Here is a 23136-nt window from a genome sequence, read left to right as displayed (position 1 = left end):
GCCTCAGCATTGCCAGGGCCCAGGGGCAGCCCGTCCCTGGCCAAACGCCCCTTTGCCGTGCTCGGCTGAGCCGCAGGCCCCGGCCCCGCCAGCAGGGAGCGCTCGTGTCTTGCGCCCGGAGGTGGGAATTGTGGGAAGGCCCTGGAGGCAGCTCGCTCTAGCCCGGCTAGCAACTAAGCTCCCCTGGTGCCGCCATTGCCCCGCCCCACCTCTGCTGCCCCCATCCTGAGTCCTGCCCCTTTAAATTCTCCTTCGCGCTGGTGAATAATTAGCGAGGAGGCCCCGCCCCTCATGAATATTCCAAATAAGGAGGCGGGGAGGAAAAAAGGGCGGTGGAGGGGCGGGGCTACGTATGCAAATCAAAGCTGCTGATCGCCGACGCGCCATCACACCACGAACCGGCGCGGCCGCTGATTGGTCGAAGGGGCCCTGGTCTCATTGACAACGCGCCGCGGGAGAGCTGGCGCGTTGGTGGGGGAGGGACGGCCCGGTGGGGGGCGGGGCTGGGGCCAAGATGGCGGCGGAGCCTGCGGGAGCCGGGAGCAGGGACTGAGGCGGCGGGACAGTTAATGCCCGGGGTGAGCGGTCGGGGCAGGCCCGCGCGCGGTGGTCGCCATGGAGAGCGGCGAGTTGGGCATGGAGACCATGGAGACCCTCACGGAGCTGGGGGACGAGCTCACCTTGGGCGACATCGACGGTGAGCGCCAGGGTCACGCGTGGGGTGGGGGCCGCCCTGGGTGAGGGCCCGCGCGTGGGAGGATGCCCTGTCGTGGGTGCGGTGCTTTAGTGTGCCCCCAGGCTTGGCCTTCGCACACAGGTGGGGTTGGCTGGGCCAGACCCTTCTCCTGCCTCACGTGGGCTAGGCAGAGGGTCCTGGGTGGGTGCAGGGTGCTGGGGTGCTACTGCCTTCCTCTGCCCTGGGCTTGGCCGTCTCACGCAGGTGGGGTTTGCTGGGCGAGACTTGCCTGCGTGGGTGCTATAGGGCTTCCCGCTAGGCGGCTCTGCCACTCCTGGCCCATATCCGCCAGGCAGGGTTGCGTGTTTGCGCTGTGCCTGCTGTGGGTGTGCTCCTCGCATGGACCGTTGCATCCCAGAAGCCTTTATTTCTGTTGGCATCCCTGACTGAAAGGTGTGTGCTGCCTTCCTGTGTCCCTGGCTGCTGTGCAAGGGAGTGCCCCTAGGAACAGGATCTCTGTCAGCTTACACCAGGCTTTTTTTCCTTTTCTTTCTGGCTTTTTGAGAGTTTGGTATATGGATGTTTCTGGCTAACAACAGAACTGCTCGCAAGGGATGGGGCAGTTGTCAACAATTCTCTGTTTCATCATAGCCATTGCTTTCTTGGGGGGCCCTTTTGTGGGATTGACTTTGGGAATAAGTGCAGCGTGAATGCCTGTGTGGGGTATGGGAATAGTAGTGCCCTTTCAGACATTTGGGGTTGGGACACCTGCCTTTGTCTTGGCAGCAGTAAACACTGTGCTGCTTATTCTCGTTGCCCAGACTCCTACTTCTTTCCTACTAATAACTTGAAGTGTCATGGCCTATAAATAGCTGGTTTTAACATCGAAGAAATTAGAAAGGAGATGGGCAAGTTAAGTTGCATCTTCCCCTTAGTTCTCTGCTGTCTGAAGTCAGCAGTAAGTTGCTTGAAATGATGTGCTTCCTCCTGCCTTTTCAAGCCCTGGTATAAATGACTCAGACATCTGGACTTTCACTGATTTCTACGAGCAGGTATTCCACAGAATCCTAAATATGCCTTACCAAAAGGAGACGTTTCCCAGATGCTTTATTTTTCCCCCCCTTTGCTCAGTTTTCTTCTGGTGTTCCCTGTTAGCGAACACCTGATCTGGACTGAATATAAATGTTGGCCTGCAGAAGAAACAAGAGACTTGCTAACATGGTCTGCTCTTGTACAGGTGCCTCTTCTGGCTTTGCTCAACAGTTGATTGTGTAGTACACAAAGGGAGGAGCACATATGTTTTACAGCATCCTCCCTGGTGGATCAGTACAACATTGAGTCACACACTGAGTTATTGCTGCTAACTTGTAATGTTGCCTTAGGCAATTCTTTTGCTATTTTACAATCTGTAAAATGGGGCTAGGTGGTGTAATAGCTTATTATACAAAAGGGTGCTGAAGCTTAATATTAGTAGGTTATATTGGTGCTGCTCATTGAATAAAGCATTATAGGTGGTGGTCTTTTCAGAGAATAAATAATAGGTGCTCTTTCTGTCACCTGGTGTGTAACAGCCATTTGATGTTGGTAGATTGAACCAAGAGGCAGACTTTTTCTGATCAGTTATTGGTCAGCAGTGGTACTAGTTGATGCAACCAATTTGGTATAGTTCAGAGCAACTCATCCTTGGCAGAGGGAAAGGAAGCATGGGAGTATTTTGTTTGGCTCAGCCCTAAGTTACATTTTCAGATGGGGTGAAGCAAGAACAATGTCCTGGTGTTTTGCAGTCCAGCATGAGCTTGTCAAATAACTTTGATTTTTTTTTTTAATTTCTGTTTTTTTCAAGTCTTCCTCGTCTCACTGCCAGGGCAGCAGCAGCCCTGCCACACCATACTCCTCTCTGCTCTTTCAGGCTTGAGTATTCTCTGCAGTCCATTCTTCACAAATGCGTGCATTTGTACAGTAGTTTACACTAGCTTGTTAGTGCGGAACATACATGGCAAGGTAAATTATTGTGATTGTGCAGTGTCTGGATGCTGAATACTCTAACAAGTTAGTACTTTGCGAGTTCAGGTTGCAGAGTAGGACCTGGAATGAGGCCAGGGCATGTTGTGTGAGAGCACTGATCAGTCCTACTGACTGTATAAAATGTAGGTCTGTCCATACAAAATGTCCACGTGCAGCTTACTGCAGTGCTACACAGTTTAAAAAGAAAAACATTATGTTGGCTATAAAAACATTGCAAAAAGATGCATTTGAGATCCAGATTGTACAAGACATCAAAAATGTTTTTCCTACCCTGGAAAAGTGAATCTGGCACAGAACATGTACATTTAGAATACGTTTTTCCACCTGAATCAACCCTTTCAACCGCTTATGTCTGTTCCTTTCCTTGGTATTTTAACCCAATTTTCTCATGGTGATATTAAGAGGGGAAAAAAACTGTGTACACACATTTTTCAGCCATCTCCTGGGGATGGAGTTAGTGTTGTCTATTGCCCAGCATTCATCATTGTAAAGTTCATAGACACTGCTGGCTAAAACCATAGATGGATTTAATTTCAAAACACCTTGACATTTTCCTGATGCAGGGTTGTTTAGAAGAGCGTTTCATAATAACTTGTTTGGTTCCTGTTTTAGTGGTTCAGGCCTTCGCAACCCATAGCAGTGCATCTCATTTTCTTGCAATTGTGGGTGTGTCATGTAGTTGACACCTGCTGGCAGCCTTCTGTTATTATACAGACTGCCTGAGATTTTATTTTTCATGTTCTTTGCCTTGTATTTTAGAAAACATTTTTGTTGTATAAACAGCTGAACTTCCTGAAGTTCACCCCCTTTTTTTTTTCTTTGGTCAAATTCAGGTTAGGCAATGCTCTGTCACGTGTCTTTAAAAACACTAGTTGAATATAGGTTCCTAAATAAGAACTACTCTTCATAACAAAACCTTATCCAACTTGGATCTGTATTCTACTTCCAGGAAGGGACTATGAGGGATCCTTAGCCCCTATAATGCATCTTGGTGTATCAGATTAAAGTTTAGGACTGTAAAGTGTCTTTTATTTCCTGGTCCTAGTTGATCCCGGTTTATGAGGATTAACAGCTTTGGTAACTGTATCCTGTTTGGCACCAGGCATGATGTTCATGCTTAAATGTTTAATCATCTTGAAATATTTCCATTTGTTTCAACAGCATTTTGTGAATGGTGCCTGGGAAGTAAAAATGTTTCCTTCATTCATTTGGCCAAAAGTTGAGGTCAGAAGTGTAGTAGCTGTTCTCCTTTGGGATAAGTAGCATTCGTTAATAGGTAATCTGTGCTTCTTGCAGCTGGTACAGTGTCAGTTATTCTCAAAGTTATAAATAGGTTGGGAGGACACCACTGTTTAAAATGTGGGTATGCCAGATTCAAGTGTCTCTCTAACACAGAATGCCCTTACTTTTGGGGGTTTATCCCATCTTCATTCAGACTGGTGATGCTGGGGGGGGCGGGATGAGGAAAAATAGTATGGCAAGACATCTCTTCGCTTTCGCTCATTTCCTGAGTGGAAAAATACCAGAGCAATTCTCAAGTAGCAAAGAACTCTGAAAGACCGCAAGCGATCAGAATGCTTTTGACTCTGTACTGTTGTTTGAAATCTCTGGATTTATCTTGTGAATCACATGTAGGTGTTCATATACCTAACAGCACTAATATTGTGCAGCACCCCATGGTACCTTAAAAGGATCTCGCAGCATTCTGGTTGAGTATCACTGCTGTACAGCATCTTATTGCCTTAGACAATGGCTGTGATAAATGTTAGGTTTTTAATACCTTTGGTAATACTTCTGGAAGTTGCTTTAGTTTTTTTGTGTGGGAGTTGTAGAACTGACTGTCATCACGTAGCACAGGTTGTAACAGACTGTTAATGTAGCTCCCTCCTGAGTATCAGTGTTGTTCCAAACACTGTTCAACTTCTCATCTCTTGCTCTCTAAGTGTTTGCCAGTTAGTGACTGGAGTCTTTCTGTTGTTGTTCTGGACTGTGCTGGAACTCTCCCTTTTCCCTGTGGTTATGCACATAGCTTTGGAGTTGTGACTGAAGTGTGATAGAAGAACGTAGCAGCAGGAAGATAACGTTTTAAATCCTTTCTTTTTTTTTTTCACAGAGATGCTGCAGTTTGTCAGCAACCAGGTTGGAGAGTTCCCAGATCTGTTTTCTGAACAGTTATGTGCCACGTTCCAGGGTAATGGTGGAAATGGTGGTAGTGGAATTGCAGACCATCAGCTGCAGAAGTCATATAGCCAGGTGCAGCTGCAGTCCTTCCCACCCACTGCTTCCTCTCCACAGCTCCCAGCTGTGCAAGTCAAAGTGCCCCAGGCAACGGCACCTGCCCCTCAACGGTCTGCCCCTCTCCTTCAGCCTCGGCCGCAGCTCCAACCCCAGCTCCAGCAGCAGACTGTGATGATTACGCCAACCTTCAGCACTGCTCCACAAACCAGGATCATTCAGCAGCCGCTAATATACCAGAATGCAGCCACAAGTTTTCAAGGTAACGTTTGGGGGAGCTCAAATAAAGGGGACAGTTTCAGTGACAAGATTGTTCATGCAGTTTTAAATGTGTTAATTTCCCTGCCCACCTCCAGCTTCACTGTACATCTGTATTTCCACCCCCTCCCCACATTCATGCACACATGCTTGAACTCACCAGTTGTGGACTCCTGTATGCAGTGCCAGTTGGCTGAGGGAGGCACAGGAAACGGAAGTGGGAAGGGAAGCCCAGAACCCCTGCTGCAGTTGGAACAATAGAGGGAATGGCGGCTGGGTGGAAGCCCGACTGCCCCAGATCAACCTCTTCTGTGCCACCAGTTGGACAACCCTGGGTTAGACATACATTTTGCTAGGATGATTCAAATGGGAATGATCCTGCCTTAAGCAGAGGCTTGGATTACATTATGTCCTGAGGTCTCTTCTGGCTCTGCTTTTCTATGGTTATGAGTCTAAAATAGGGAAACTCTAGTAAATGGGTTTGTAAGTCTTTGCAGGAGAACCGACTAAAAGATCAAGGCTTACTCTCCTTAGACATGGTCCCACAGTCCTCCAAACTGGCTCCTTCAGGGGATTTTGTAGGTGGCATTTTTAGGATTGAAGGTGACGGTTAGGCTTTTGTAATACTCCCAATCTTGGGTGCAATGAACAGACCCAGGATTGAACTCCTGTGATTTGTGTTGTGTTGTGTTGTCACTGGATTTTTAAATATTTGCTTTCTGCTGTGACTGAACCTGTAGCAATAAAATAAGGGAATGAGACATGAGTTTTGGATGCTGTGTACTGGAAGGGAATGCTCCTGTTGAGCTAAGGCACTTCTAAGGAGCTCTAATGGAAAAATGACATTCAGATGTTCTCGTGAAGGTCTGACCAGAAATGCTAGCATAACTCAAGTGAACGTTCATGTTGAAGACTTGCGCTGCTAGATTGAAGGGTTCTCAGTTTCCGTCCCTCTTTTGTAATGATGATTTGTAGAGCGATGGTTTCTAGCTGAATGCTGTCATACCCTGTCAACTGAGCCGTTCTCTTTTGAGCAGGCGATGGCTGATGGCAGTGGGAGCTTTACTATCTCTCTTGGGTTTAGAGCCCCTAGGTGGAGAACCTTGTTATCAGCCTGCCCCTCATTTCCTCCTTTCTTCCTTTCAGTTCTTCAGCCTCAAGTTCAGAGCCTGGTGACATCCTCTCAAGTTCAGCCAGTGACCATCCAGCAGCAGGTGCAGACAGTGCAGGCCCAGAGGGTATTAACGCAGGCCGCCAATGGCACTATCCAGACGCTGACCCCGGCTACAGTTCAGACCGTAACTGCTCCGCAGGTCCAGCAAGTTCCAGTAAGTAAAAATATGACTAAATAGAGAAGAGTGTCCAGTCCGCTCAGTAGGTCCAGTAGAAAGGATGCAGCTGTAGGCTGTGAGGCTTCCTCAGGTTCCTGGTGGGGAGAGAATTACTAGGAAAGATGAGTCCCTTGAGAATTCCAGGTGTGGTGTGAAGGTAGGTCGTAAGGATGACAGGCTCTGTTGCTTGATTGCTGTTGGCCTTGCAGTTTCTTTGGGATGGTGTGTGTGAAAAGTGGCTCTTTTAAAGATAAATATAATATAGGTGTAGATATCTTCATTTAAAAGACAAGGGTTTTTTTTAATGCTATCTTATTGGACCAACTATATAGTTGGCACCAGATACCCTTGTGCCGAAAAGCTTGTCTAAGATCTTTCCAACTAGAGGTAGTCCAATAAAAGATACCTTCCCAAAAAATCTCTGCCCCTTACATATTTTCTAGACTATCATGGCTGCAGTGTTACCTCTTAATAAGAGAGACCCTACATCCTTTGGAATGTGCGTTTTAATTCACAGTGTGATTTTTAGTGACAGTGAGCAAACACTGAAGTTGAGAGCACACTTGAAAGGCAGAGCTAAACAGTCTCTAGAGTATCTTTTGGTTGAGAACATTTTCATCAGCTCACCTTTGCCATACAGAAGGTTTTCTGTTATCTTCCTGCTGCTTCAGTGTCTTCTAAATCAGAGATATGTCAGTTTTTTTCCTCTCTATTATATGAAGTACTTGAGGAATGTGGGATATGCTCTATATGAAGGATGTTAATTCGGAATACGATCATACGTGACATGCCACTTCTAGTCTCAGTTAGAACTGGGAATGGTGGAGGCAGCTGGAAAAAAGTAATAACAGGCACTGGGGTAAATGGTAGTAGAACTTTATGGACTGGGTTTCAATTAGATTTGGGATAACTAGTCTCTTTCAACCCAGGTGGTAAAACTTGTCCTTAATGTTTGGGCTGTACATGAGAAGTGTTCAAACTGGGTGGCTGCCTGGCAATGTTGGATACTGATTGCTCATCCCAGTAATATGAAGACAAATTATAGGGGCAGCTGGAGGTGTGCTAGGAAAAGATTTGTCTCTCACATTTATTTTTGCATAATTACTCATAGAAGTTGGACTGGAAGGACATGGGTTTGAATGAAAACACCACCACCCTCATCTGTAATCATCTTTTCCACTTCCTGTGTGGCCACTGAGCTTTCTATCTGAGGGGTACCAGGAGCTCCCTGGGGGTAAAGGCAGCTAGAGCGTGGTGTCATGTCACCTACTTTTTGTGTGAAGGTTAAAGAAACAGAGGAGCCCTGCCTGTGCTGCCTGTAAACAGGACACTTTTACCTTTACTCATAGAAATTGAAAACCAGAGACCCTTTTAGTCCTCTCTTTCCCTTCTTCCCACTTTGTGTCTGGGCCACCTCATTTCAGGGATTGGCTTCTGGTGTGGACAGAGAGAATCCTGGTGATGCCATGCAAGGGAACTAGGTGTACTAACGCAGCTCTTTTATCATCTTCTTAGGCCTAACATGAAGACTATTGTAGCAGCCTTCTAGCTACTAGTTATTGCATGTTTCTTGTTCCTCGTCTGCTATCCTCTTGTATTCTGTGAATGTGTTTTTCTTCCTTTAGGTCCTGGTCCAGCCTCAGATCATAAAGACCGACTCTCTTGTCTTGACAACTCTGAAAGCAGATGGTAACCCTGTAATGGCTGCGGTTCAGAATCCAGCCCTCACAACGCTGACCACTCCTATTCAGACAACAGCTCTGCAGGTACCAGTATGGACCTTCCCTTTAGTTTCCTCTGACCTGATTGTGGCTCCCTCCCTTGCATGTTGAGAACATTTGTCCTTTAGTACCATCCAAGGATGAGAATGAGCATGATGTTGCTCTGAGTATTCCTGGACTGATATCCTGTCTTTACCAAGGCTAAACACAGTTTAGAATTTTTTTTGGAAGCCTGTTTTGCTCAGAGAGCAAAGACCAAGGGCGCGTTCTTAAATATTTTTTTCCTTGCGTTTAATAGTTGAGGAACAGGACTCGATACTTTTCTGCCATTTTAACTCTTTTGGAATAAGGAAGTGCTCAGAATTAAAAGCCATTAATTAAAAACATTAAAATAGCTGCGCTCCCCCACCCCACAAAACCTACAGTTTATGGAATTTATTGCCATTGAGGCAAATAGTCTAGTAAATTTAGCAAACGTTTAAGCATTTGCCTGCAGTGCCTCTGCAGTGGCACTATATGTGAGTTGCAGGAAATGTCAAATCTGCTGCAGGCTATGAGCCTATCATTGATTTGAAGAGTGGATCTCGTTCTCCAGCACATTCTGGTGGTTCATAATGTACAGGGAGTTTTGGAAGAATTACTGCCCCCTCTGGAAGCATTCATAGTTGAAGAAGGGTCTCAGCAGGGATGCTATATAGCATTCTGGGGTATTGTAGGCTCCTTGAGGGTGCTGTGTGGTATAAGGAGATAAGCACCCTCTTCCCTGCCCAGCCCCTATGGAAGGAGGTAAGTGAGGACTTGTTTTGGGGTCAGGTCACATCACTTATCCCTACCAGCCCCCATGTGAAGACCCAAGTGTGTGCTTGTGTTCCCTGCCCCTCTGCCCCCTGTGTAAGGAGCTAAGCAAAGGCCTGTTTGTGGGGGCTCCATTGTGAGGAGGTAAGCACGTGATTGTCCTTGTCTCACTGGGGAGCTAAGAGCTCATTCCTTCTTCCTGGTCCCCTCCCCTCTCTTCCAGGAGTTAAGTGGTGCAGTAAATAAAGTAGCTATTGACCTGGGGTGCTGCTCAATTCACAGCAGTTAGGGAGGGATGGTGGGAGTCTCAACATTAGAACCACTGGTCTAGGTTTAAGCTTTGTTTTGATCTGGCTTCCAGGTTGATTTGCCTGTTGGGTAGTTGTGACCAAATTGACTAACATTTTCAGAATGCTGACTGTGGCTGCTGCTGCTTTCTTTTCTTTGGAGGAGTTACTGCCCTTGGTGGCAAAAAATGCTATCTGAGCAACAGAAGGATTTCAAAAGGCAAAAATCTGGGCCATACCTTTTTTGCTCTAGGAACTATGGCCTCTCTTCCCACAAGGTGCTTTGTAAGAGCTGTGCATAGAAACATGGGATATAGGAAACAAAGGTATGTCCTGGTCCATAGGATCTAGTCCCCTGCTATCACAGACAGCTGTGATGCATCATCCCTTGCTTGCACATACTAAGTTCTATCTTAAAGCTGGTTTAAGATTTATTTTTGTTCCTGCTGCTTTTACCAACTGGCTGTTCCAGAACCTCACTCACTGCTTCAGCTTCCTGCCTAATTTTAGTCATGGCTGGTTCATACCTGTTTTTGCACCACTATTGGCCTTTAGCTTAAATAGCTTTTTCCCTTTACTGGAGTTTATTTATGCCTCATCCAGTTTGAATTAATCTTTCTTGAACATGGCTGACCAGCATTATATATTCAAGATGAGGGTTTATTAGAGCCTTTTACAGTGGCTTAAATATTCCTTTCCCTGCTGGAAATCTCTTTTCTGGGACGTCTGAGGACACCACTAATTTTTCCTAGCCAGCTCATATTTGTGGCTTTCAGTCATTCTGGGAAGAACTACTGCACACAGGTCTCTTCCACCTCTGTTGAGAAACTGCCAGTTTGTAACTGGTATTTTTATTAGGCCCTATGTATGTGACCTTGCAATTTGTACCATTAAGTTTCATTTTGTTTTTATTATTCAAGTCTTCAAGGCCATTCAGTCCTTTCTGTGGGACACTGCAGTTCTCTTCTGCATTGACAGTGCCTCCTGGTTTTGTGTTAACAGAACTCCTTAGCACATTTCCTCTTTCAGTACCAGAATTATTAATGAAAACATTAAATGAAACCTGTCCCCAAATGTGTCTAGTATCAGAGTACTTTATTAGAAACTTTCCTACATCTAAATGTCCATTAGGCAGGTTTCCTTTGTACCTATGTTCAACTTTCTCATCCTTAATTGAAGCATGAGGAAAGAATTTGGTCTAGTTTTGGGGCCACAGCTAAGTAATCTTTAATCCCAAGACTCTGAACAGAGCACTTTTTCTGAGCTCTTCTGAACACTTTTATGGTCAAAGACCTGAAGAATGTTTTACTGTTTGTTCCAGTTTCCTTTGCAAACTTTAACTCAGTCTGACTTCTGGTATTTGTCCCTACACTTGGCCTCCAGGGAGCAGCTTTCCTTGCTGAGAATTCCCTTTTCCCATTGTTTCTATACACTTTCCACCTGCTCCTGCTGTCTTAGAGGTGGGTTTTTTTCATCCAATTTGGCTTGGAGCCTTTCCATACCTGGTGTTCCCCCTTGCTTAGGATACCAGTTCCAGGTAGCTTTTACATCACTGCACTCAAGACTGTCTTCTACTCCCCCCTGCACAGCATGTGTGGTCTTGCCCTTACCCTCTCTTTCCTGTGCCATGCTGCACTGCCTGACTTCCCTGGGTGGGAGGGCAGGAAGTAGAAGCTGAAGGAGGGAATTCTGGCTGCTGTTGCAGGTGAAGCTATGGAGGCAGTGACGGTCAGGCAGGAACTTGTGTGTGGAGGGGTACAGTTTAACCCATGTGGCCCATGGGCCGCCAGGTGGACAGCTCTGTCTTAGCTTCAAGAACTTGAAGAAAACTTGACATTTCTTTAAGTCTTCAGTTCATTTGACTTTGCTGTTTAGTTCCTTTTTATTTGTTAAATTGCTGTTTTTAAATGAAAAAAAAATTCCTATAGGCTTACTTTAGTTCTTTTTTTAACCAAAACTGAATCATCTTGGGATTGCTCCCCCCAAAGATATGTTTTGTGGCCTGATTCTCTGTAACATCCTTGCTGCTTCTGAAGTCTCAAATAGGATCACCTGCCATTGATACAGTGCCTATTTGTCATGCAAGGATGGCTGAGACCCAGCAGGTAATACAGAGGGTTCTGGGAGTTGGAATGAATCTGGTTTTCTGCTTCAGTTTTGAAAATGAAAGTGGCTTAACAGTGCTGTGAAGTGCTGGGGTCAGCAAACCTGAAGACTTAAGTTCTTTTACCATACAAGTACTGGCCTAGGCAGTAGTACTGCTTACCCCTTCTGCAGTGCTCTGCAGTGTGTTTTATCTGGGGGGTTTGGAGGGAATGGAACAGGATGTAGTGAGGGCAGGGGCCCATCTTAGAAGTGAGAGGTGCATTGTGCTTAATTTATGTAGCCCTTTCCCCTTAATTTTAGGTTTAATTTTTCACATTCCTTATGTTTACATAGTTTCAAGGTTCGGAAGGGACCTGAGCAGAGATCATCTAGTCCGACCCCCTGCCATGGCAGGAAAGAATACTGGGGTCCGACGACCCCAGCAAGATGTTCATCTAACCTCCTCTTAAACACCCCCAGGGTAGAAGCCTGCACCACTTCTCTTGGAAGTTGGTTCCAGACCCTAGCCACCCTGACTGTGAAGTAGCGCCTCCTGATATCTAACCTAAACCTACCCTTTGCCAGCTTGTGACCATTATTCCCGGTCACTCCTGGCAGTGTTCGGGGGAACAGTGACTCCCCCAATGCCTGCTGACTTTTTTTTTTCCCCCCCCGACTAGTTTATAACAGGCCACAAGATCCCCCCTCAGCCTTCTCTTTTGGAGGCTGAACAGGTTCAGGTCCCGTAGCCTCTCCTCATAGGGCCTGCCCTGTTGTCCCCTGATCATACGAGTGGCCCTCCTCTGGACCCTCTCCATGCTGTCCACATCCCTCCTGACGTGCGGCACCCAGAACTGGACGCAGTACTCCAACTGTGGCCTGACCAGTGCCGCATAGAGGGAGAGGATCACCTCTTTGGACCTGCTCGAGATGCGTCTGTGGATGCATGACAAGGTGCGGTTGGCCTTCCTAACTGCCTCCCCACACTGCCGGCCCATGTTCATCTTGGAGTCAATGATGACCCCCAGATTCTTTTCCGCCTCCATGCTGTCAAGAGGGGAGTTCCCTAACGTGTAGATATGGTGCTGGTTGTTCCTCCTGAGGTGCATCACCTTGTACTTGTCTGTGTTGAAACCCATCCTATTCTCGTCCGCCCACCCTTGTAACCTGTCTAGGTCTGATTGTAGCCTGTTGCATCCTTCCAGTGTGCCCACATCCCCCCACATCTTAGTGTCATCAGCAAATTTGAACAGGGTGCTTTTTACCCCCTTGTCCAAATCACTGATGAAGATGTTGAACAGTGCGGGCCTGAGGACCGAGGCCTGCGGAACCCCACTGCCCACGTCCTTCCAGGCTGAGAAGGACCCATCCACTACCACCCTCTGGGTGCGGCCCTCCAGCCAGTTGGCAACCCAATTGACTGTGTGGGTATTTACATCACAGCCCCCCAGTTTCTTAATGAGAACAGGGTGAGAGACGGTGTCAAAAGCCTTCCGGAAGTCCAGGAAGACTATATCCACTGCTACCCCTGCATTGTGGTTCATAACTCCTGTCTTCCTCAACTGTAACCAGTAATTCGATGCATGTTCTGTTTTCTTAGACCTTAGTTGGCAGTAATGGGACCATTTTGACCACAATGCCCATGATGATGGGACAGGAAAAGATGCCTATCAAACAGGTGCCAGGTGGTGTCAAGCAACCAGAGCCACCCAAAGAAGGAGAGAGGAGGACAACCCATAACATTATTGAGAAGCGGTATCGGTCGTCTATAAATGACAAGATCATTGAACTGAAGGACCTGGTCATGGGCACAGATGCTAAGGTAAAGAGATGAAACCAGAGGGCAGCAACTGCCCTGAAGGGCACAGAGCCTCTCAGGTGCACATAGCTCTCTTAGGCTAAGTAGCTGGGCAGGGTGGTAACCTGTTCACAACAGTGCCTTCTAATGTCAATCTTTCCCAAGTAGACAAGGGAGAGGTATGCTGGAGGACTTGATGGGACTAGGTAAGTGGCACCCTGCCCTCCAACTTCACCGCTGACTCAGTGTTTCGCTGGTGTGCCAGGGATACTGGGTCTATACATGTGCTTGGGGGAGGGCGGGGGGGCTCTTTAATTAGAGAGGCTTTGAGATGCTGTAATTAAAGTGCCCTCAGCATCATGTGTATTCAGCATTATGCGCTTCAAAATGGCGGCAGGGATGCTTTAACTGGAGCTTGTTTGAGCTTTAGTTAAAGCACCTGCACTGCCGTTTTGAAATGTGGAACACTGAATACACGTGATGCAGAGGCTGCTGGGGTGTGCCAGTTAACACGCTCCAGCTGACTCGCAGCAAACTTGGTTAATTGAGTCTACTCCAATGCAAGCTAATTAGCACATGTCAGAGCAGAGATCTGTTACGTGTATAGGTGCCCACTGTTGCTGGAAAATAAGATGCAAAGCACTGCTGGAGTTTAAAGATCCCTTGGATGTTTTATATGACAGGGTATATAACAACTCTGGTCAAATCCCAGCTTGGATAATTCCGCCCTGTTTCTGTCATTTCCCCATTAAGACATAGGTTTTTTGCTTCCATTGCTAACTGTTCTCTGCTGTTAAATAGCTGCTTGAACGTGGCTATATTTTAGTGAAGGGCAGATGAAATCTATAAATAGCCTCTGAACAGCTTGAGGGTGAATGTAGCTATAGAAATGGAAAGCTATTTTTGTATTAATCCAGGCAGTTGGGTTCTGTGTTGCTTTGATTGATGTGGAATACTATTTGTTCAGATATTGAAAGGGCTTATTGTTACCTACAACCTGAGTTCAGGATTGTGCTGTTTGCCAACCTTGCTCTTGTGGATCAGGCAAAACTTGCCATTCCTTTCAGTGGTAGTGAGGTCTTCACCTAATCATTCAGAAAACAGGAAATTGGGGTTCCTTAGTGTTTTGGACTTTGGTGTGCTGCAGAACCCAGGCTTGTTCTTAAGGGAGAGAGATTTTCATTTTCAAGGTGAGGATGGATTCAGGGTCTGAGGTAGGGAGGGTCATGGGAATTGTGCTGGATCACAGAGTGAGCCAGTGGCAGAGAGAAAAATGGTCCTATGAAAAACCCATAGGAGCTTTGTCCTTTGAAGAGAGCTGATTTTCCAGCTACTCTACTCTAATAGATCTTACTTTGTTTCTACTTTTTTAATATTAAATGTGTTTTTTATAGTTCTGTTTCTGTATACAGTGACTTGGCTCCTACTTACAAAGTTGTGAATCTTTTGGGGCACTGTTTCTGCTAAAGATAGAGCTTGTACTTTCAGCAGCTGTGTTGCTGTTCTTGGAGAGCCCTTTCCACATCCTGTATATTCTTGTGGGGGAGAGGATAGGAGTGCTACAGGCAGATGGGCAGCTTGTTAAGTGTAAAGGAGTATACAGGAGTGATCCACTGTGCCAGTTGCCAAAAGGGGGAGATTTGGATTCATTTTTAGCTTTTACAAAGGGGACAAGGCAACAAGCAATACTTCAAATATACTGTAAAAGAAGCAAGATATGTTTGTGCAAGAGGGGGAAGAGCGAGCTTTAAAATGATTAAATCCACCATGGACTCCAGGGCAGTGTTTTCTGGCTGAGTGTGAAGGATCTAGGATTAGCAAAGTGCCCTTCACTTCACTGTATTTCCTCTCAGTTTGTTTTGCTTACATTCCTTATTTTAGGCCAGCATTTGACTTCCACCCAAACGCTTACCCATACTGAGTCCTCATTTTAGCCAAGTTGATTGCTTTTATGAGCTGTTTACCATGCATGTTAATTCCTTGCAGATGCACAAATCCGGAGTACTGAGGAAGGCCATTGATTACATCAAATATCTACAGCAAGTCAACCACAAGCTGAGGCAGGAGAACATGGTTCTGAAGCTGGCTAACCAAAAGAACAGTAAGTTGTTTGAGCCAGATAGAACTTGGGTAGACAGAAGGAGAGTGGGTTGCATCTTTCAGTTTCACTGTTAGTGTGGATGGGCATATTTAAATTGCAACAGTGATGGACCATGAACTGAGGGGAGGTAAGGGGGTAAAGCAGAGCAGGCCTGACAGAGGGGGAAAAATAAAATATATGCGTAGCAAATGGAATTTGTGATCTTTGCAGAGCTGTTGAAGGGCATTGACTTGAGCAGTCTGGTGGACACCGATGTGGACCTGAAGATGGATGACTTCAACCAGAACATTCTCATGATGTCTCCCCCAGCATCTGACTCGGGGTCCCAGGCCGGCTTCTCCCCCTATTCCATTGATTCAGAGCCAGGAAGCCCACTCCTGGATGATGCAAAGGTATTGTAGTTTGCAGCCTTAAACAGAAATGGGAGAGGTAATTTACTTTAGGAGTATGTAATGGCCCGGGTGACCGCTGCTGGTTATTCAGGAGCAGCACTAATGGAGCTCTGAGGATCAGAGCTGTGGTGATTTGATGTTGTGTAAGGCAGGGAAGAAAAATGTATAGGGAGGAAGCAGATGTACACAAAAGGATCAAAGATCTTCCTTCTGCCAGGGTTGGGGTGGGTTAATTTGTACCAAGCCCATGAGTAATACCTCTAGCATTAAGCACATCCCTAGCTGTTGCCTACCAAAGCCCTTCATTTGATCTCACAGCAGAAATGGGCGTTCTGAGGACTTGATAAGGGTTAGGGTTTTTGGGGAAGCCAAGTGATGGCCTCAAATGGGGAATCCAAGTGAAGCAAACTGAGAGGGATCAGAGTGAAGTTAAGGCCACTTTGCTAATCTAGGTCCTTCTTACTCAGCCAGGAGAGGCTGACCTGGAGTCCTTGGTGGATTTAATCAAGTGTTTTAAAGCCCACTCTTCCCCCTGTTGTACATAAACTGTAAAAGAAGAAAGAGATGTATTTGAAGTGTTGCTTGTTGCCTGTTCCCCTTTGTAAAGGTTAAAGACGAACCTGACTCTCCCCCGGTGGCCCTTGGCATGGTGGATCGCTCCCGTATACTTCTTTGTGCCCTCACATTCCTCTGCCTCTCTTTCAACCCACTGACATCCCTCCTGGAGGGTCGAAGGACAGCTGAGTCTGACAGCCCTGTGTATCATGGCTCTGGAAGGAGTGTGCTGACCATCGAGTCAGGTAACCACTTAACTGATCTTGACTGTGCGTTGAGCCTCTTTTTCCCTTAGTACATTGTGAAGTGGGCTACAACACTGCAGTAAAGGATGTGAGAGAGAGACTCAAATGCTCTGACATGACTAGTAACTAGAAACGGAGGTAACAAAATCAGACACTTGTCCATGGTCCTCTATCGTTAGAGCTTGCCAGGGAGTTTTGAAGAAGGCATAAATATATGTAAACTTTCAAAAACAGTGCATTTTACATCTCTGGAAAAATAAGCACTTTTAGTTATGAAAACATGAGATTTGTGAGTCAGTGCAGAAATCCAGGCTTCTATAGGAATAATAGCTCAGCCAGGCAGCCCAGCCTGTGTGGTTTCTAGAGTGTGTTTAGTGTCTTGTTAAATGTGCAATTTTACATGCTTTTTGTAAGATGAGGGTAGGGACCCCTGTAGAAACCTCTTTTCCTGGCTTGCAGTTATGTAGCCTTGATGTTGCTTTGTGCCTTTAATTCTTGAATGCCATTTTTTTTTTCTGTCCTCAAGCATGAATTTGTGAATCATGGAAAATGCCATTTGTTGGTGAAGCTGAAGCCAGATGCACCCTCACATCAGTTCTAGTTTAACTTGGAAGAGTGAGATTTTTTTTTTTCACTGCAAGAGTCTAAATCAGAATTTGGCTGAGAAAAATCAATGCTTAATAGCACTTCCCAGTTAGGGCTGAGTCTTTCCAAGACTTGATGCATTGCTGGTTAACTGGAGGGGATTGGGGAGGACACATGTCTAGGACACAGTGAGTTTTTGTTGCTGCTCTTTGTCACGCATGGTGTCCAGGCTGACTCCCCTGTGTGTTTTCCTGCCAGATTCAGGTGGCTGGTTCGGCTGGATGATGCCTACTTTGATCTTGTGGCTGGTGAATGGTGTCATTGTCCTGAGTGTCTTTATAAAGCTCCTTGTGCACGGGGAACCAGTGACCCGACTGCACTCCCGATCGTCTGTAACCTTTTGGCGCCATCGCAAGCAGGCTGACCTGGACTTGGCAAGGGTAAAGCAACTCCTTGTGGCATAGAGTAAATTCTCGTCCTTCCCTCAAGACTCGTCTGGCGATGCAGATGGATGGGTCCAAAAGCTTTCTTGCCTGGCGCTGAGTGCGGGGGAAAGTAGTATTTATAAGGGTTCATGTTCCTGCTTTGTTACAAATAGAAATCATTTAAAGAAACTGGTACCAGATTGATCTGCCTGGAACATTAGTGTTCATCGTCAGTAAAGCAGGTGTGAGCCTAGATGGCAGTACCGTAAGCCTCCATTGGCTCCTGTTCCTGTGATCTGTCCTGCTCTGCCCTACTACCTATAGGAGAAACAAAAAGAGGGTATTGTGTTTGTTCCATGTAGCACTTGGCCTCTGCTGGGACTGATAACAAAGGGGACAGTTGTGCTGCTTTTTTAGCACAGGTGCTTCTCTCCAGGAACTAGACTAAAGCCTGCCCTCTCGCTTTTTAGAAGCCACTGAAGACCTCTCTTTACAACTTTATGGTGGAAGCAATGTACTGTTTCTAATTGAGAAAATTCAACATTTCTAGCCTGTTTGTCACAGCTGCATTTTCTCCCTAAGGTCCTGTCTCACAGTTGCAGCATCCATTTCAATAGGTGGGAGACTGTGTCTAGCATTCAAAAATGTTAAGGCTGGATGCTCATTTGGTATAAATTTGGCACTGAAATTTAAAAAAAATACACTGAGCTCCAAAAGATACAACAAGGTCAGGGGATTGCAGTCTCCAGGGCTGTTAGTACAGTAGCACTCACTAGCCTTAACAGTTTTCCTTTTCCCTTTGTCCCTGGGGTTTGCAGGGGGATTTTGCTGCTGCTGCTTCAAATCTGCAGATCTGCCTGTCAGTGCTGGGCCGTGCATTGCCGACTTCCCGCTTGGACTTGGCCTGTGGCCTGTCCTGGAACGTGATTCGCTACAGTCTCCAGAAGCTGGGATTGGTGCGATGGTTGCTGAAGAGGACTTCTCGGCAACAGCGGGCAAGGGAGGCCACAGCAGGCTTTGAGGATGAGGCCAAGACCAGTGCTCGGGATGCAGCTCTAGCTTATCACAAGCTCCATCAGCTCCACATCACTGGTAAGGCTGGAGTTGCAGAATGACTATATCCTAATACTGCAGAATGAGGAAGCTCAGAATTGCATTCCTTACTGATGTGGGGAGAGCATCTTAGCCTTTACCCCACCCCCAAATCTGTTACTAGCCCTGGGGAGCAGGTCACATCCACACTTAATTTTGCAAGCTGATGACAGAAGGAGGGTGATGCAGAGAAAAGGTCCTGTGAGAGCAACAACTCCTGTGGCAAAGGTAGCTGTGCCCCTGGACTGCTGTGATTGTTGTGGAGCTTGGAAGCCAAGGCACGGCTTGAATTTATAGGTGATGCTAGTGAACCTGGTTAAAGGCCCTGTCTAGATCATGGAGTGGAGATGTGCTTATCCCCTGACCCAGTTGTACCACAGCATAACCAGATCTCCCTTTTCCACTGTTGGCGTGGATGGTCTTCAGAACTCAAGATGCATCTCGCAAGAGTAAGCTATTAGCTGGTGTCCTGGACATATATGAGATGGGTTGCATTTGCCTAAAGGGTCATGTTCTTTCTGTGTAAAAGGTGTTACACCTCTTCAGCTGAACTATTGTATTACCAGCCCTCTGTTAAACAGCTGCTGCATTCCACCCTGTAAGATTTCATAGTAAGTGATCCATATGTATTGGGCTTGACAGATTGGTGCTTTCTGAGGTGTAGGATGCTTTACAAAGCCATTGTCCTCAGTTGCTACAGGATCTAAGATGTTATTGAAAAATAACTTGCTCGATGGTTTTGCTTGCATGGTTGTGGAGAGAACTTGGCCAGAGTAGCCTCATGCTATACTGTCCTGCCAAGTGTCCTGAAGACAGCTTGATGCCTCCTCAGCTGCTGGGTTTATCCCAAGCAGCAGTGAATTGAGGAAAAATTCACAAGTCCTGTTGGTTCTCACTGCTACTAGTGTGGATCCTGAGATGAGGACCACATGTGAATGTGTGAAGTGAAAGCAGGTATCATAGCTAATCACTGGAATGTGAACCTTAACATCCTTGTGATGAGTGGAGCTTTACTGCTTCCTTTAGTAAAACTGTTCGCAGTTTAACAAGTCCCTAATGCTTCCTGACATTCAGCTTAAACTTCCATCTTCCCAGTCTAATTGAAGTAGTTTTGATTTATGCCCCCTTCAAGACCAGGGGTCAGTAACCTCCGTTTTCAAGTGCCATGCTCTGGCATGTGTGCCATTTGCTTGGCATGTGCATGTTGAGGCAGATGGCAGGGGAGCCATAAAGGGCCTGTCTCAGCCCTTTCCCCACTGTTCACCCCAAGGCGTGCGTGCACCTGCTATTGGCAATGAGCTGGGCCAGGGCTCTGCAGACCCCAGTGCAGCTGCTTGTAGCCTCCGTGCTGCGTGCTGCAAGCAGCTCAGGCTTGCCCAGAGCCCAGGTCAGCTGTGGTAGGCTGCAGTCAGCTGCACCAGGGTCCAAGGAGCCCCAGCCTGGCGCGTTGCCAGCGGCAGGTGCATTCATGCCTTGAGGTCAGTGGCAGAGAAGGGGCCAGGACTGCACTACCACAGCAAGGATCAGGCCCCTCATGGCTCCCCCACCATCCTGCCCCTGGTATGCCAACATCTTGTAAGTTGATGTTACGGGTTTTTGGCACTGCCCAAAAACGTTGCTGATCCATGTCCTAGACTGTGTTCCCTTCTTTATCCCACTATACAAATATCTGTGAGTTTCCAGACTCTAAAGAAGGCTGGTTATTCTGGTGATGAATATGCAGCAAAACAACTGTCTTGTTTTTTCCATGGCTCTTCTGGCTTCTGTAGAGCTGGGAGGGAGAGACAGGGGAACCATGGAGATGCCTACAAGGTGTGATCCAGTCTATTGAGAGTTCAGATTGTAACAGGCATTTTTAATTGTAGTTGTCACATCTGTGTTGCATATGTTTGTGCAGAAGGTGAATTCTTTCTATTTCACTCCTGATACAGGTAAACTTACATCCAGTTCGGCTTACTCAGGTCTGCACATGGCCCTGTGTGCTGTGAATCTTGCAGAGTGCGCAGAAGAGAAGATCCCGGCCAACACCATGGCAGAGATCCACCTCACTGCTGCCGTTGGCCTGAAGACTCGCTGTGGTGGCAAACTGGGTTTCCTGGCAGTGAGTGTGTCTCCTTTTCTTTCCTACAGCACTTCCCAGCAGCAGTTGGATCAGGGAAGACCTCCAGATCTAGCAGTTGTGGTTCAGCTGGGGGGGCATGTGTAGTGGTCGTTGAACTAATTGGAGCTCCATTCCAATTAGTCCAATGAGTGGGCTTGTAAAGAGCCTTTCTCCTGCACAGGCTGTCACTGTGTGGGACTTGGCATGACGCTTGTATTCCCCTTGTTCCCTTGGCATCGTTCTCACCCTTGGCCTCTCTGTTCTCTGTAGAGTTATTTCTTAAGTCAAGCCCAGAGCCTTTGCATATTGGAGCGGAGCGCCATTCCTGACTCCCTGCGCTGGTTGTGTCATCCGCTAGGACAGAAGTTTTTTGTGGAACGGAGTTGGACGGTGAAGTCAGCTTCAAAGGAGAGTCTGTACTGTACCCAGCGGAACCCTGGTAAGAGACATCCCATCTCTAGGTGCATGACCTAGCACCTCTGGAGAGGGGAATATCTTCCCTTTAACACCAGGGACAGCTTACGGTCCCAGATGTGTCTGATTCCTGGACATCTAATAACGAGGTTCCTCCTGTAGAAACCTGCCTCCATTTGTGACAGCTGAGAGACACTTGGGCTGGGGAGAAGTTTCTTTTGCTTGCTAGCACTGTGCCTGGCTTCAGTGTGCTGTCCCAACTCCATCTTTCTATACTGTCAGAGGGACATGTACCTTCAAGAACTGAGGATATGAAACTCAGAAGGAAGACCATGGTTTCTTTCTATTAAACTGTTGCATCTATTCTGTTACATGGTCAGTGGTATTAACAGTGGGGATCGATTGGGCTGAGGCAGCAAAGGGATCACTAATAGTGAACAAACCAGTGGGTGTGGAGAGGTACTTGGAGTTAGGTCCCTGCACAGTTCGTGAAGAAGCTCTGTTTGGGTGGCTTGTGTATTTCCCCTGTTGTGAAACTGCTTCCACTTCCTGGGTAGATTCCTACTGCAGCATGGCTAGGCTTGTGAGGAGAGCAAGGCTTTTGTTTTCTTTTCTCCAGCTGACCCTATTGCACAAGTCCACCAGGCATTCTGTGAGAACCTGCTGGAGAGAGCTGTGGATGCCCTTGTGAAACCTCAGGCTGGGAAAGGGACTGCGGGGCAGGAGGAGGAGGAGCCCTGGTAAGATTCAGTGCTGTGGTTACTGTTGTTGCAGATGGGGGCAGGGGCCTGGGGGCATTAATGACTGTCAGTCACTTGCCCCAAGTGCTATGAGGGACACATTCAGTTTACATCTTTTAAATCAAGCTTGCCAAAATAAGGAAACTCCCAGGACTGGTGCTCCTGTTGTCAGCAAGGACTGAATTGGTGGGGGTGGGCTTCAGGTCAAAAGTTCATCTGCTTGAATTTGAGGAGGAAATCTTGACTGCAGTGGTCTCAAACAGCAATAGATGAAAACTTGGTTGGCAGTTAGGAAGAATGATTAAGCTTCAAAACAGGCTACCCAGAGAGGATGTGGAATCTCCTTCCTTGGACATAAGGAGCTTGTTAGACAGACACTTGTCTGAAATCAAGTCTTGACTCGTCACCTGAGTCAAGCATGATCCTGCCTCAAGCAGGAGGCTGGACTACATGGTCACCCGAGATCCCTTCCAACCCTACTTTCCTGTTGTTGCATCATTCTTGTATTTGCTTTGTCTATATCTGAGTAAAGTGTCTTAAGTTAATATCAAGCCAAGATATAGATGCAGAAACAGAAGAGCATTTGGTTCAAGTTTAAGACCTTGGTCTGTAGAGGCTTCTTCCTCTATCTGAGCGAAATGAAATAAAACCAGATAATTGCCTTTCTTGTGCTCTGAGCTGCAGCTTGTTTTGGGATTGAGCTGTGGATATGCCTGTTCTAGACCTATCAGAAGAATCTCATATAAATCCATATTAATTTTTGCAGAGGCCCCATGGAAAGTAGGTAGGAAGATGCTTCTTCCCCCCCAGACCATTTAAAAAATCGTTTGTGTTTTTTTTTTTTTTTTTAAACTAGTTTTCATTTAGATGTTTAGCTACCTATGTAGTAGTTTTAGGTAGGTGACCAGCAATTTGATGCAGCATATTGAATTATGAGATACTTCTGTGCTGATCAGGGGAAAAGGTTGCAAGATATTGTATACGTTGCACAGATTGTCTAGCTATCTGTGGAAAAGTGTCCCTGTTTCTATAATTGGGAGAGGATCTTTTCAATGCTAGGTCTCCATATTCTTTGTAGCAGGCACAAAAATTACATAAATAGCATTTACTGGTTTCTCTGGCCAAGGCTGTCTTGGACAGGCTTTGTGACTTTGTTCTGTAAGCCACACATGGAAAGAAGCTTAAAATTGACTTGTGAGAATTTTTGCATCTTCTGTCAGCAGGTGTGAGATTCAGAGACTGCTGCTAGTCTTCTCACATATCATTTGTAAAATG

The 23136-nt window shown here is 46.5% G+C and overlaps 1 protein-coding gene across 1 annotated transcript in view; it reads left to right on the top strand.

Moving 5' to 3' along the window:
• The first annotated feature begins 502 nt into the window (after positions 1 to 502).
• The window catches only part of SREBF2 (sterol regulatory element binding transcription factor 2), a 37146-nt gene continuing 14512 nt past the window's right edge, over positions 503 to 23136 (top strand). The window contains exons 1-13 of the mRNA XM_090042914.1: positions 503 to 697; positions 4815 to 5198; positions 6341 to 6522; positions 8151 to 8291; positions 13014 to 13235; positions 15198 to 15312; positions 15523 to 15704; positions 16312 to 16504; positions 17348 to 17529; positions 18333 to 18606; positions 20538 to 20707; positions 20978 to 21146; positions 21741 to 21861. Of these exons, the coding sequence (XP_089899040.1) occupies positions 616 to 697; positions 4815 to 5198; positions 6341 to 6522; positions 8151 to 8291; positions 13014 to 13235; positions 15198 to 15312; positions 15523 to 15704; positions 16312 to 16504; positions 17348 to 17529; positions 18333 to 18606; positions 20538 to 20707; positions 20978 to 21146; positions 21741 to 21861 (2417 nt within the window). The 5' untranslated portion in view covers positions 503 to 615. The remainder of the gene's footprint in view (positions 698 to 4814; positions 5199 to 6340; positions 6523 to 8150; positions 8292 to 13013; positions 13236 to 15197; positions 15313 to 15522; positions 15705 to 16311; positions 16505 to 17347; positions 17530 to 18332; positions 18607 to 20537; positions 20708 to 20977; positions 21147 to 21740; positions 21862 to 23136) is intronic.

The sequence above is a fragment of the Crocodylus siamensis genome, chromosome 4, assembly GCF_052110815.1.
Source record: "Crocodylus siamensis isolate JL-2025a chromosome 4, ASM5211081v1, whole genome shotgun sequence".
Lineage (NCBI taxonomy): Eukaryota > Metazoa > Chordata > Crocodylia > Crocodylidae > Crocodylus > Crocodylus siamensis.
This window is presented reverse-complemented; position numbering and strand designations above follow the sequence as displayed.